General features: G+C 41.0%; 1 protein-coding gene across 1 annotated transcript in view; it reads right to left on the minus strand.

Moving 5' to 3' along the window:
* Positions 1-260: 260 nt before the first annotated feature.
* C3_1H21orf58 (chromosome 3_1 C21orf58 homolog) overlaps positions 261-16,251 on the minus strand; it is a 103,893-nt gene continuing 87,902 nt past the window's right edge. The window contains exons 7-9 of the mRNA XM_069225494.1: positions 9,628-9,869; positions 2,137-2,202; positions 261-362 (exon numbers count right to left, since the gene is read on the minus strand). Of these exons, the coding sequence (XP_069081595.1) occupies positions 2,157-2,202; positions 9,628-9,869 (288 nt within the window). The 3' untranslated portion in view covers positions 261-362; positions 2,137-2,156. The remainder of the gene's footprint in view (positions 363-2,136; positions 2,203-9,627; positions 9,870-16,251) is intronic.

Genomic DNA, 16,251 nt, shown 5'->3' on the forward strand with positions numbered 1-16,251 from the left:
AAAACATCACCTGAGAGAAATCATTGGTCAATGTGGAAAGCATTGAGGATCTGTGGAATTAATACAGCAGACTAGTAGAGAGGACCCCACACCTCTATCCGTGGTAAATTCTCAGCTGTCATAGCGTTGTAGAGACACTGGACATCAGGAGGCACTGTCCTTCTCCAACCCCATAGGCAGCTCTGCAGTGACAGATCTGTCATACTCTGGCACAAGGCTCTGTCCTTTAACTTTTAATGTTAAAATAAATTAGTTAAAAAAAAAAAAATCTTGCATAGCCTGTCAACAGAAGCCTTTTGTGGAGGATGTCACTGAACAGCACTATCGGCCATCCCGGTCACGTTGAGTATCACATTCAAAACCTACAAAAGAGAACAGAAAAACATTCCTATGATTCTCTGGCTGTGGTACATTGTAGAATGAAAGTACTAGAATGTAACTTTTATGGACAGTAGGGATCACTAGGCTTTAAATAACAGTAGTTTCCACTGGAGGCTGTGGCAAATCATTTCTGCAGCGGCTGCTGCTAACAGTGCTGCTTTTTACAGCTGCTTAAGACAAAGGTCAAAAACTTTCTCAGCAGCACCAGGAGCACTGGACAGGCCCTTTATAAAGAGGTCAGACAACTACAGACAGAACAAGAACTGCAAACCACGAGAACGAAAAACTGCTATAACACTTCAGCTACAGTTTTATTTTTAGGTCTGGCATTAGCCAAGACATTTTGATTTAGCTAAAATATGTATAATATTCTTACAAACAGGAGCTTTCAGCCACCTCTCTTCATCCATTGGTCTGTTAGGTGATTCACATTTAGCTTATACCCACTGCGGTATATAGCAGTGGATCAGCTTACTTATGTCACTGGTAGACTTCACTTTAAGCGACTGCATTTTGCCCTTTCACAAGGAGCACATCCACACAAGCCATTTCCCTTTAGTGCCAGTGTTTTTGTTTTAACTTTATAATTACTTTAGCCTGATGTGATAGCAGGATGCTTCTGATGTAAACACAGGGCACTCCCCATCTTTATCAGATCCCATCTCCTGACAATGCTGTTGTACATTCCTTTAGGAGTGTTTTGCTTTTCTGACTTTTGCTATTTCACAGCATACCAGATTGTGTCCATTTGAAACTGTTCTTTATTAAGTTATTTTCTTTCTTTCTTTCATTGTCTGTTTTTCTTTCCCTGTTTTTCTTTTGCATGTGCTTTCTTCAAAATGGAAAATAAAATGTCTCAGCCCTTCTCAGGACTGCATAAAGAAAAGTGGCTTGAAGGCCTTCCTTTAGGGGAGCACAGTGTGAGGACCTTGGAGATGATTCCTCTGCAAGAGCATGGGTGGAAAGCTTGGAGGACATGCCTTCAGAAGAGCACATGGGTGTGGACAGAGATTAGAGGCCTTTCCTCATAAAGATCATGGGCAAGGAGCTTTGAGATCATTCTGCACACTGGGCAAGGAGGGGGGGAGAGGATTGGAGACCATTCTTTCATGGGACAACATGATTGAGTCTCTTAAATATCGTTCCTAAAAAAACAGTGTTCATCTGGAGCTTGTAGAAACTATAGAGAAGCACACAATAAGCTGTGCGAAGACCATTCCTAATTGGACAGCGCAGGTGAGTGGCAAAGATATTGTCCCTCTAAAGACATGCGTTAGTGCTTGGGCATAACAACTCAGGAGAAGCATAGGGATAAGGGGCTTGTAGATATTTCCTATGGGAGGAAGAATAACGAGGGACTGGAGCCCCTTACTCTGGAGGAGGGAATATATGTTAGAGGAGCTTGGGAACTCTTGGAAAGGGCACATGGAGATGGGCTCAGAGGCGTCTTCCTGAGTAAAAGGCATGGTAAGGAGCTTAGAGACCTTACTTATTAAGGAACAGTTTTTTGAGGAGCAGAGGTTGTCTCCCAATATAGGAATCACAGTGTGTGTAATAGTGCAATGTGACCCCAAAGAGCTTTGTATTGTGCGGATCCAAGCACTAGAATAGCAGAATGTAAAAGGATATTATTGAGGGGCAACAAGACTATGGTGCTGTTTTTTAAGATACAGGTAGAGGCACCACATATTCATAATTCTTAGCCTCTTTTCTACCAAACATGTCTATGCTTATGTAAAGAATGAAGTGCATTACCTGTTGCGAGTTTCAAAGAATCACAGACCCAGGGGAGCGCTGGGGTGGTGTCCATCCGTTGTAAAACTTGGGAAAAAAGAAAGAGAATAAGGAAAGTTGAACTCGCATCTCTCAAGTAACAAATCCCCTCTAGCAAACCATATCAGAGCCCAGACTACTTAGGGCCAGATGTATCATCACGGCCCTTTGCGATTCGGAAATAGCGATTTTTAAGAAATCGCTATTTCCGACACGCAAAGTGCCATGTATCACATTTGTGAATCAGTAATACCGATTTCTTAAAAATCGCAAATGCTACTACCCAATCGCAAATTGCGATACCGGCCCCATTCGCAGCTATGGGCCTGTTGGCCCATATCTGCAAATTTTTTGCATTTCCAAAATTGCGATTTCTGAACCAGAAATCGCAATTTTGGAAATGCAAAACCCCAGGGTGCTGGGGGGCTAAGGCCCCCTCTGCTGCACCCCAAATTTTTGGGGGCGGACATGTAAGGTGCACACATGCCAAAAGGGCATGTGTGCTTCACATATACAATTTAAAAATACATTTTATATGCATTTTTAAATTTTGCACATGGTTACCACCAAGATCAACTGGTGGTAATTAGCGATTCCTAAATGCCAAAATCGCATTTAGGAATTGCTTCATACATGTGCTAAGAAATCGCAAATAAGGAATCCTTATTTGCGATTTCTAATTTAGAGAGTTGCGACTCTCTAAACAGGGTCGCAATTTTAAGGAATCGCTATTTTAGCGATTCCTTAAAATTGCGTTCAGAATGTATTTCATACATTCTGAAATGTCATTTTGCATTTGCAAACGGGCATTCGCACCGTTTGCGAATGCAAAATGCTTTCTTACATCTGGCCCTTAGTCACTTATCAGCTTTAGAGGATTGCATGCTACATCGTTCATCAAGCCAACATCATCTTCCATAAACTGCACTGCATCCATCGCAGAAAGAATTAGCCACAGCAGCTCTCCCTCTAATCATGTTTTTGGTCTGCGCTAAGGTTTAAGGAGGTTTCCCAGTTGCCCAGGTGTCTTTCATGAACTTCACTTTTTATGTGCTCCCTTCAGCCATTCTCCTCGAGTTTGACTTCCCTGTAGAAATGATGCCAAGAAAAACAGAAGCCAGCAAGCAAGTTCTTTGGTACAAGCATGTCATGATGATAAAATAAAGCTTTTCAGGTCCTGCTGCTAGGTGCTATGGTTCCCTAGGCTGTATGTACCACCTAGAAAGATTCAGAATAGTGATTGTCTACTTCAGGATACTTCTGTTGGATGTGCAGGAGAACCAATCACCTGCATCCATTTAAAACTGTTACTGATAGGGTGAAAAATTGGCGCAATGTCAGAGGACACCACATTTCCGATTTTCATATCAGAAATCATTTTCAGGACAGTTATTCCAATTAGTTCAATTGAAAAGAAAATTATGACTGGCAGAATACATAAAATAGTTAAATGTAAATCTAAAACTGGAAATGTAAAGGATACCTTCCTGCACAAAACCAATCCTGCTGACAACGCAGACACCCTTGCACCTTGGAAGCCATGCACGCGTTTGTGCAAGATAATGATACCCCTCTCTCTGTCATTAAGCTTGCTTAAATTTCTCCACCCACTCTCTGGTCAGGACATACAGTGGAATGTTTCACTCTGAACCATTGGTAAATGGCCTACGAGATATGTAGTTTCACAAAGATAATCCTCCAAGATTTGCAAGATCATAATTGAGATCAAAATCTGCTCTCCTCTAACCCAGACTCAGTTTCTCTCTAGCGGGTTAACTTGCAATAACATTCTAGAATGAGTCCTCATAGGAAAATTACATGCATGCTTTACTGACTATTTAGAGGTCTTGGATAGCGTCGACCAGGACAAAAAGAATGGAAAAAAATGTTCAAACTCAATGATTGAACCCATTCTCCAACTTTTGTATTTGGAAACCTAGGTTCAGATTTGTCTTGGGTATGTAAGAAGCCTGTCCCCTAAAGCAGATACCAAACAAAAGCACACAAGTTTGCCAGAGACTTGATTCTTGTTCCAGACTAAACATATGCAAGTCCTCTCCAAAGTGGAATTTTTCTGGCACCTGGAACAGACCATTGTAGGACCATCTGTAGTGTCCCATCTTGGCTTTACTCTCAAGTGTGTGTCCTTCACTCTGCTGGGGGTGAACTTCCGTCACTGATTTTGATTCATTCTCTTATGAATGTTATGCTCATGATTGCAGACTGTTCTAGGAAAACTGTAATTGTGCATTCCACCCCACCCTCATTCCAGCTGTTTTCCGTCATTGGCAGAATAGGTTGAGGTTCTCCTGTGTATTACTTTTACTCCTGATCCTACTCATCTTTTACTTCTTACTGTAATATCCGTATTTACTACCTATAAAAGTTGACGAGGCACAGGCTCTCTGTGTAATCGGACTGTCCACTATGATAGGATGGCAGAGGATGGGAACTCTATCAACATACCCTTCCACAAAAACATTTTGAGAATTTATTCTTCAGGCACAGCACAAAATAATTGATTTCTTAGGACTTTAATAGTACTCTTGCCCTCTGTATTTAGCGTTGTATAGAGTCTTTTGCTGTTATTATTTTTTGTTCATCATGCTTTTGGGCTGCTATTTTGCTCACCAGGACCATGTGTTTACCATCTCACACTAAACGCATATTATGTATTAGTTTATTGTCTAAACATTTCATCTCATATCTGAGGTTTCTATATACAAATCCTTTTTGGCAGTAATGCTGCGTCCCGTCTCCTGCCGGAGGACCCCCTACAAGCAGGTAAGTCAGGTTCTCCGACAGGAGAGGGGGGTGGAGGGTGGTATGTGCGTGTGTGGGGGTGTTGTGTGTGTCTGTTTTTGTAAGTGTGCATGGGGGTGTGAGTCGCGTTGAATGTGTGCGTGAATGACTGAATGTGAGTGTATGTTGTGTGTTGTGAATGCGTGTGTGCATCAATGTATGTATGTATGTTGGTGTGTGTGGCGGTGTGTGGGTATGTATGTGTGCATACGTGAGTGGATGTGGGTATGCGTGTGTGTATGAGTGTGTATGTGTGCGCGTGTGGGTGTGTAAATGTGCGGGGGCAGGAGAGGGATGGGGAGAGTGGGGGGGAACCTGGGGAGGGGGAGGGGGGACTCCTATAAGTGCCAGGGAAGGAAATCCCTGGCACTGAAAGTGCCTACCGCCATGGTTTTCGTGGCAGTACGCTTGCCACGAAAACCATGGAGATAGGCGGGGTCATGATCCCAAGGGTAGGACTGTGACGGCCGCCTGGCTGGAGACCGAAGTTTCCAGCCCAGCGGCCGTTACCACCCTGGCGGATGGAGTGGTACACTGGCGGTTTGGCTTGAGCCAATATCTTAATTTGGGAAAGGGTACCGCAGCCTATTGGCAGTACCTTTCCCCAAATTACTGCCGACCGCCAGGGTCGTAATGAGGGCCTATATACTTACCTTATGAATAAAGTCAAGATATGGGCCCCATTGCAACTCCCGCAATGGAAGGCGGCAGGCTCTATCTCAACTTTAGTGAGCAGTAAGGGACAACCTTCCAGTAGAAATGCTGGGAAAAGTGTTGCCTTTTGAGATTACTACACAACTCTCCATTCAGCAGAACATATATCAGTAACAAATATCAAGGCTTCCCTCAAAAAGGCCAACCTCATGCGGGCTTTCTAAGGCTAATGTATCCTGATCAATGAGGAAAAGACCCTGAATGCAATAATGGCTCACCAACCGGTTTTATATATATTTCGCACCCAACTTAATTCCAGGCTTGGTAATACTACTTAGTTTCACCTTGCAATTACGAACGGTCTCGTCCAAATGTCAGTAGCTAATGCACTCTCGTTCATAAGCCTGAAAGAAGGATGAAAATATGTGAATTCTATAGGCCAATAACACTTTTTTGATTTGGATATTAAGATTTTCACAAATGTACTGTCCAATACACATATGTCCCATCTGCCCTACCTTATCGAGCCTGATCAATCAGGAATTTTTCAGCAGAGACAGGCAGCAGATAAAACCTGAACAGTGCCTGATCTGATTGAAAAATCCAACATGAGGACAATTGAGGCTAGTCAAGGGGGATTTCAAACCCTGGACAGATGGGAGATGTAGAATGCTATGAGACCTGTTTCAAGGGGCGGACATTATATCCTTCCCTCAGTGCCAGCAAGAATACAAATTAAAACAAGTTGACTGTCTCTACTACTTTCAGCGGTGACATTCGGCCCTACACCCTTCAAATAAAATTGCAGCACTTAGACCACTCACAGCCTGACAAAAAACGTTGCGCTATGTACGAAGGTCCCAAGGGCCTCATATCAAACATATATGCAATCTTATCGACTGAAGGGTAAAAGCCAGAGTAGTATTATATGAAGCTGTGGCAGAAAGCCTTAGGTCTGCAAATTTCCCCGTGCTCTGCAAAAGTGGACAAAATAGAGTGTGTTATACAAGATAAGGATAAGACATTATATCACGTCAGCAAAGTTGAAATATATAACTATGACAATGCTGATGATCTCTGCTGGTGGGAATGTGGGCAAGTAGGAGGTATGATACATGTATGGTGCACATGCCCTATGTTCTACCTACTGCTAATCATCTGCCTGACATTTCAAGAGCCAAAGATGATGTCATCTACTCGAACATTGACTTACAGTAAATACAGCTGTCATACCCTGTGAGTCCATCTGTAAGGGGGACATGACGGTCAGACTTACTGCTGTAAGTGTTTTCATTATGCCATGTTGGAGAGTCAGTAGTGTTCATTTCTCAATGTCTGAAAACTAATACAATTTGTTAAACAAAAATATCCACAGTCCCAAAGCCTCCATTCAAAGATTGTAAACGTCTGCCAACTAAAGATTCAATTACAAGTTATCTGCAAAGCATGGAGGGAGCTCTTCATTGACAGGGAGACTCTATCCAAGGAGTATGAAATAAGGTTGACAGCACTCCATTAATTCATTTAAATAAAATGGTAAAGTAAAGACTGGACCAATAATTTGATGGTCCATTCATTTATCTAAAGTCACTACAAAGATAAGAGCTTCAAAAGTGAATAAATTATGGTAAAACACTCAAAGTGTGAAAAGCATGGGGAAGTGGTAATAAACAGTGATCAGCTCTTTAATAATCATAAAACCTGCCTGCACAATAATTCTGTAATGGTAGAAACAATTGAGCATTTGCAGTTTAGGTGACGGTTTTTGTTTCAACTCAAATTATCAATAAATACTAGGGTCTTCTTCAAAAAATAAAAGTTGCCCAACACATTGGTTAGCACCATAAAAAAAAGCATTGTGTTTTGGAAAATGGTTCTAAATATCACCATGGACTGCTGCTCTGCTAAGTAAAAAAAAACCTGGATGTGTTACATGAAATCAGAGGAAAATTCTTTCCTTGATAGATCAGACATTGCCCCAACTCCACTTTATAGAGATGACACTTGCTGACTGAAATGTTTCTAAATACCTAACACCCAAACTCAGTGAAACACCGAACTGGGGCAGATACAAGTGATTTCTCAAGGCTTCCCTTATTTTAAGCAAAATAATGTCTAAACCCTTTGATAGTAACAAACCAGCTAGACAAAAACCATGCAAGATAACATAATGCTATGATCTCATAAAGAGTCATTAATCCGTGTCTGCTTCCAATAACAACCAAATTTTGATTTTGTTCAAGGGTTCAATCAGAGTGGATATGATCTTCTTAAGCACTGCCTCAATAAAGGAAGAACATCCAATGATTTTTTGTTCTTCCCAAGCCCAACAAGCGTCTAAACAGTTAGAGAGCATTGAATACACCAGAAAATCTCATCTGTTGGTCTAATACCATGGGCTCAAGCCCACAGCTCAACTTCTAGCCTCAAGCTTAGTCAAGCAACACAAACATAAAATGTGGAATCACTATCCGCGGAACTACTGCAGGTATTGTTGGACAGAAGATATCAACTGTTGTTTACAGGATGGTGTGGGGAGAGCTGCAGGCTCCCAAAATTAAATAAAACACCTGCCTCATATGCAACTCCTAATACGTTTTCTACCATTAAGGTGTTTTAATGTTTTAGATGTCAGGTAACAAAATGAAGGAGGAATGGGTGGGTAGGTGTTGAGGGAGTGCTAAAAGCTGCTGGCTTCTCTGTGGGAATAAAACCACCAGATGTATCTGGAGCACCACAGTTCTCCCAAATACATTTCAACACAATATGATCAGGACTGATAAAAGCATTCTGCACTCATGTCATTCTCACCAGCATTACCTACAGGTGAGATACCAAATTGGGAAACATCAGGAAATTAGTGCTGTTTCACCATGTGGTAGTTCACCTGGAGGTGACAAAAATGCAAGCATTTCATTCTCCCCAGCCCTCACAATTTTCAAATGCTGGATACTGAGCTGTGGGTCTTATTTGGTTCTTATAAAATATTGGGTTCTAGGGTCCGATTTTCTCCCCAACTCCATCGCTGCACCATCCAAGCTCTGGCCTTTACCTTCTTTACAAAATGTCACGGTTGCGCTTATGCTTACTGTAGCTGTGATCTGCTCGTACTCTTTGTGAACACCACAGCAGCACCTCCAAATTCCACAGAACCTCCGAGTTACCATGGTTTGCCTGTTGCTGCCTTCTATGTCCCCTCAATGCTGCAACACCATTCCATGACTCCTCAGCTAATCTCAACTCTCACATGGTGATAAAGAGAGATTGCATTGTTTCAGTTGAGATGTAGGGTGGCATTTGAAGGGAGGAAACAGAGATTGGCGTAGCAGGCTACAGCGTGCACTGCTGGAATAAATTCAGCTGACGCATCCGTAATATTACCATTCTAAAAATACAGTCTCAAGACACAGCATTTAAGCGGGGATAGTTAACCTGAGGTGTGTTACCAACAACACAGTTTGTAATGGATGGTAGCCAAAGAAACACAACCGAGCTTACTCTGCCCACCATATTCCTTTGCCAGAGAAGCACTTCAATTGGCAGATACTGCTGAGCAGTGACTTGTTTGTCTCAAATCTTGTATGAAACCTCACACATACACAGCTGGTTTTATGAGAAGCCAGCTAAGAGCTGAATCCACATTGATAAAGCATGTAAATAGTTCCTAGGATGGACATAGAGAGTGAATTGAAGGCTTCTACAAATCCATCTGAGACATCAAAACAAAAGACACACAGCACAGCTTCCTGTCACCCAACACCTTTTTCTAGCAGTGACTAGCAGAGAGGTTTTCTTTTAAAGATTGTCAGTTGATGCAGTGGAGGAGCATTAGTGTGAGGTGATGTAGAGGTTAGGGGTGTTGTAACATACATCCCTCTCTTACTCTACTCCTACTTGCAGTGCCGGACAGGGTAGCTGTATGTAGCTCATCAGCTGTATATTCCAATATGCATCATAGGCGATGTGTTCAATGTGAAAGCCCGCTCTGTAGCTTTTTATTTCCTGCAGGGTACTCACGTGTGCATCGCTGGAACTGTGGCTGTGGGTCCTGTCATGTGATGTATGGAGGGAGGGAATCCTCCATTCTGTCCCATAGGGTTTGACTGCATCATTGTAGGCCACATGGGGTAGCCACCAAAGGGAGGCATTGCAGCAGGACCTGGTGGAGCCCCAGGGGGAGTGTAGTGGTGGTGGTGGTGAACAGATGATGGCCGTGGTTTTTCTGCCCTCACTACCACAGGAGCTGCATAGTGGGTATCCTAAAAAATACAAGATAAATGTCAGAAAGAGGCGTTAGAGCACTGCTTATTCCAAGGCATGTTAGTGGACCACTGAGACCCTAACACTACCCAGCAAATAGCCTATAATGCCACATTATAGGCCCTGGTAATAAACAGGACATGTCCTAAAATGGCACCTCTCCTGCAAAGAGGTTCCCTGGTACTGCAAAAGGAGAATCTATCACTGCAAATGAGAAGCCCTAGCACTGTAAAGCAGGAATCATATTATGGTCAAAAGGAGGCCCTACGACTGGACCACCACAGGAGGAGATCCATTATGCACATGAAGGGCCCTATCACTACACTTAAGCAGCACTAGTTGCATGCAAAATGGCATCCAAAGTGTACAAGACACTACAGCTCACTTCTTTCTGCCACTGTGCAATCTTTTACAGAAGCCCCACCCTAATATACCACCAATTCATAAGATACTAAGCACCTTCCTGGTCAGACCCTTCCCACTTTATCATCACATATGATGAACATTCCACAAGTAAGGAGAGTTCATCATGACGGCCATATTTTCTCTGTGTTATTCAAAATTAAAAAAAAAGCATTATTCTCTATCTGATATCCATACAATAATACCATCATTTCCAGATGAATTTGGCTGTCACTCCCCCGAACCATGGAATCGTTTTTTCTGACTCTAACCCTATTTGTGCTGCAGGAAGGATATTATTACCATGCTAGGGGTTCAATTACATGAGAAGTGCTCTTAAACTGAACAGAACAACCCTGTCAGTGTACCACTGGGACCTTATGGTTATACAAACGCTGATTCTTTGCATGGTTCTTTGCTGAGACTAAATAGTATTTCTAAGATAGCTAACACCTACGTGATGTTTTATGCTACCTCTTGTCTCACCTCACAGTTATCTATAAAACCACTGTTACCTCTATTATCAAATTCAGGTCAACCGGCTTACCTGTTTTGGGGACTGATGACATTTCCCGTAGTTTTATTATGGGGCAGCCAAAATAATTGGCTTTCCTGATTGTTTGTGCTTTCATAGAAAGACACATTTGCAAAATAGAAATGATGAGAAACTACTGTACCTAAACTGTTTAATAACTATTTTTATGGTGAATAGGGTTGTGTTAATGGGTTGTTTGTTAGAACTGTGTGCTCTCATATACTGTATATTATGCTGTGGCGTTCCCCTCTTTAGAATGTCAGGACAAAGAGCAGTTGGACTACCCAGTTGGTGGTAGTGCTGTGCCCTGCCAGGAAGCTTGATTGAAAAATATATACTTGAATACTATTCTGATGTGTGCTTCACTTCAAGTAACGTACAAATGGATTGGCTGCTAGACATGCACGGCATGCTGCGCCATCTTCTGCAACCATTTTGCTTTGTGTTGTATGATGAGCTGTGCCGCACCATGAGTAGCCTAACTGTTGTGGTTGCATGTAGTACAATATGTGTGGCAGTCACCGCTTCCTTCATTGTTTTACTTTTACCCACAAGTGTGAGCATCGCTTGGGGACAAGTGTGTCAACTATAAATCCTTGAAGGTGAGTATTTCCCCAAAAACGGTGCTGTCTGAAGATGACCTGGAGAAGAACCATTGTCATTTGGCATCATATATATAAACATATGTATGTCACTGGAACATTTTATTGTTTCCCTTTGTTCACCTATTTTAAGATATTGAGGGTAGCTTTATAAAGAACACCAACATGTCTACACTGAATCTACCTTCCCCTATGCCATTTATGGTAATTGAAGGGGAGCCATATATGAAATGGAAGAGTGGAAAAATATTTTATCAATTATCTGTCCACTTTTGAAAGTGAGGGGTCCTCATTGGAAAGGAAAAAAGAAAATATTATTGCATTGCATAGGTCCAGGATGGCAAAATGTTTATATTTGCATAGAAAAGAAACCTATATTGGGTGATAAAAGGGATTTTGTTACATGCCATAGAAGATCTCATCTGGTAACCTACATGATGAATTCATTGCAGATCAAATCATAATGAATTGCGACAATACGATTATACAAGGCAAACTGTGGGATATTGGTGAGTCACCTTAAAGGAGATGATATCCGTAGTCAGTAAAGCAACCTACATCCAGGTGTGCAAAAGAGGTTAGGAATATTAAAAAAAAGAGGAAGCAAGAGGAAGGTAATCACATAGAAACAAGAATTCTCTAAGGACAGTTGATAAGATAACAAAAAGAAAGATGATACAGTGAAATACAGTAAAAGGTATAACATGGATAATCTGAAAGGCAGGTGTTATCATTTTGGAAGTTCAAACCATTTAGCTCACAATAGAAATTTCCCTGCACTGTATGAAAAGTGTTCGAAATGAAGTGTTATAGGTCATTTTGCTAGGGTTTGTTGCAATAACACAGTTAGTGAAATGTGTAGTGGATGAATTCACCCAAGGTGATCACTTGGGATCACGTGGGCCCGTATTTATACTTTTTTAGAGCTGCGTTTACGTCATTTTTTGATGCAAAAGCAGCGCAAACTTACAAAATATAATTATATTTTGTAAGTTTACGCCACTTTTGCATCAAAAAAGGATGCAAATGTGGAGCTAAAAAAGTATAAACATGGGCCTTGGAATCTGAGAAGGGGGATATGTAAGTTTTGGGTATCCATGAAGAGGTGTTAGACATGAGTGGTCAACCAAGGGAAAAACCTGTATGTGACAGTGTTGCAGGAGGTGTAAGCGCAGGGTTAGTTGTTGACTCTAGTCACCGTATAACATAATCAATAAACGGGTGTGGGATGGACCTTTCATCATGGTGTTGTGTACTGAATTGCAACAACCAGATATCAAACCACACAGTTTTACAGGTGAATCTGTTAAGTTACTAGGGTTTTGCAAACTGAAATTTGAATTTAAAAATGGAACAGCAGAATGTAAACTTTATGTTGCAGATAAGGGTCCATCTGTCCTTGGGTTGTTCGAACAAAGAGAGTTGGATATTTTACTTCACCTGAAGAGCACCACCTTGTTTTGATTGTTGATGACGAATCAGAAGTTAAAGAGAGTGTTACCAAGGAATTTCCTGCAGTGTTTTCAGGTGAAATTGAACTACTAAGTGGTTTTGTGCATTACTTAATTCTTAAGGATAACGTACAACCATGGATTCACAAGATGAGGAACATTCCACTTAGTATTAAAGTTGTGATTACAGAACTGAATAAACTGGAAAGTGCTGGGATAATTGAACAAATGGAATCATCTGGTTGAGTGGGTCCCCTTGTTGTGGCCTGCAAGGCTAATGGTCAGTTTGTGTTTCGACTTCAGGGATTTAAATAAAAACATCCTTGTACATCATTTCCCTTTACCTCGTAGCAGTGTACTGTTAGCATTAACCCAAAACCTGAATTGGTTTTCAACTATCAACCTTACTGCTGCATATCATCAGGTACCGCTGCACCAAACAAGTAAACACCTCACTACATTCATCATGCCTGTTGGTTGCTACTTATCTCAAGAGGATTCCTTTTGGATTGGCTTCCACTGCAGCTATTTTCCAACATCTAATGTATAAATTGAAATGATATATTGGTCATGGAGAGAAGTAGGGAGAAGCATGACAGCAAACTGAGTGTAGCTTAACCGCATAGGCTTCAAAATGTAAATCTGCTTGGAGAGTTATGTATCTTGGGCATGAGAATAGCTACATGGGTATCTCACCTAAGGAAGAACTGGTTGAAGCCATTAAACTCACTCCCTCACCACAATATAAGGATGAGCTGTGTCCTTGCACAGCAGAATTTTATTCTAAATTTATGAAAGATTTTTCACAAAAAATGTACCACTCAGGCAGTTACTAAAGAATGGTTGCTAGTTTGCGTGGTCTCAGGACTATCAACCTGCATTTGAGAATATCTAAAAAGACATTTGCAAGACATCATTTTTGCAAGGTTCAAAATGTAAGAGCATTCTCAGAACTGATGCCAACGGAGAGGTTTTAGGAACTGTGTTATCTAAATATAACAGAAATAGTGAAGGGTGGGTCATAAAATTTGCTTCTCATGTCTTCCTTGACACTAAAATATGAAAAATACTCTGTTATTGAGAGAGAAACCTGAGGTGAGTATGGTGCTTGAAACATCTCTGTCAATTTGTATGGGGTGAAATTTTTTACTGTGGTGTGATCATAAACCTCTAACCAAAGTACTTACCACACTAGGTCTCAATAATGCTTACTATGTATCTGGTTGACAACAGTTATGAAATACAATATGTGCCACAAGCCCATAGTAAGGTTGGTGACTTCCTTAGTAGCATACCCTGACTATTTAGGATGATTTAAACAGTGAATGGGACAAGTGCTTAGAGGCATTTTTGACTGGTAATGATTTACAAGTTGTGTCCATGGAAGAATAGAAAGCTGACCTGGAACGAGATGAGAATTGAATAAAGGTGATGTACTGGGTTGGTAAAGGGTGTCCAGAGAAAAGAATAATGTATTGGTAGAATTTTGGGAAGTAAGGAATGAAATGTTGTTTGAAAATAATTATTTCTTAAAGAGTGGACACCTGGTGCCACCTTGTACCTTATACAACAAAGTCCTAACCTAGTGTCATGAATGCCATTTATGAATTGTAAAGACTAAGGGCCTGATTTAGAATTCAGCATTTGGGTTACTCTGTGACAATGGTGATGGATATCCTGTCTGCTGAAATAAAAATCCAATTATTTCTTATGGGATTTATATTTCGGTGGTCGGTATATCCTTCACCATTGTGACAGTGTAACCTGTCCGCTGAAATCTAAATCAGGTCCTATTGGCGGGCATGCAGAGGCAGAGAAATTGACCATAATCAGTGATAATGGAGGTCAATTTCCATCAGAAGTATTCAAGGAATTTGTTGTTAAAATTGGTGAAAGTCACAGAACAACTTCAATTTCTTATCCCCAGGGGAACTGTAATGTGGAACCCTTTAACTGAGTGATTAAAGGTATTAAAAAACTGTCTAGCAGCAATATTTTGAAATGGGAGAAGGAAATTAAGAAGACATTGTGGGCATACAGAATCACATTTTGAGGTGGAACATCTTGTGGTTTCACCGGGCATTGGGCCTGATTTAGAGTTTGGCAGATAGGTTACTCCTTCACAAACGTGGCAGATATCCTATCTGCCATATTACGATCTTTATAGACTATTATGGGATCGTATATGGAGGACGGTATATCCGTCACATTTGTGATGGAGTAACACCCTCTGCCAAACTTTAAACCAGACCCATAGTCCTTTAGTTTAATGAGGTCACCAAGGCCAAGGACAATATGGAATGGATGGTTAAGGCAAGTCAAGCTGATTGGTCACCAGAGAAGGTAAAAATAAAATGGACAACACAGGCGGTTATAAGAACACTCATAATGAGTCTCATGGTATGAAAAAAGTAGAACTCTGTGTGGGGGTCCTTGTTAAGGTCAAGAAGGAAGGTTAGTAAAGAAAGGTGAGAATACATTTAAGGTCCTTTGAGTGATATTATGTAATGAAGCATTATTGAGTGATGGCAAGGTGTGGCATACTAGTTGTATTTCCTTTTTTAAGGGACAAGGTATGGCTGACCCTACGGTACCTAACTATGACTCTTTGGATGATGTTGTGTATGCACCTAATAGTGTGCATGTACCTGATACTAACAAAAATTTGCCTCGAACTACTGCTTCATCAGTTGGCATGGACTTCAACCAGATATAATGATATAACCAGTGGTCTGAACTCTGTCAGGTTTTCTCTTAGTTATCATTCTTATCTAAAATGTATATTGCCTCTGAGTCGCATGTAGCCACTTTGTTATTGCAATAGTCACAGTGTTTACTTGGTTTTGCTAGATGTTGGTGCCTTAAAGGTGTCCTTCATTAGGTGTGTCACTGAATACCTTCTACGTGTCTTTTAAATAACTTTTTGGGCAGGAGTTATGTGTGGGCATTTTATGATTATTTGAGGTGCTGTCTCGTTCTGAGTACATCTTAATGCTAAATGTTCAGCATATCACACTTATAGGACATGTTGTCTCTGTGTTAAGATTCCACGTGGTGCGCAACAAGGAGTACAGTTTTATGCAGTAATAATTGATTCAATCATTATCCTTAACTAGATAGCTTCAAAATTTCAGGTTATCTTATTACGTAGCACAGGGCACACCACAATGATTACAGATGTCCACAATTTATCACATTTTCTCTTTGATGTTGCAGTGGTATCACTGCATGGTATTTACTAGGATTGACAGATGTCATGTAGAACACTCCTTGGTTGGGTAAGTCACAGAATACCTTCTGTGCAACATCTTTAAATGCTTGTTAGGAATTGAAATGAGCAGAATTCCACAAACCCTCGCCTCCGGGCTAAGGAAAGTAGGTGAAAGTGTTT

Source organism: Pleurodeles waltl, chromosome 3_1 (genome assembly GCF_031143425.1).
Source record: "Pleurodeles waltl isolate 20211129_DDA chromosome 3_1, aPleWal1.hap1.20221129, whole genome shotgun sequence".
NCBI classification, from domain to species: Eukaryota; Metazoa; Chordata; class Amphibia; order Caudata; family Salamandridae; genus Pleurodeles; species Pleurodeles waltl.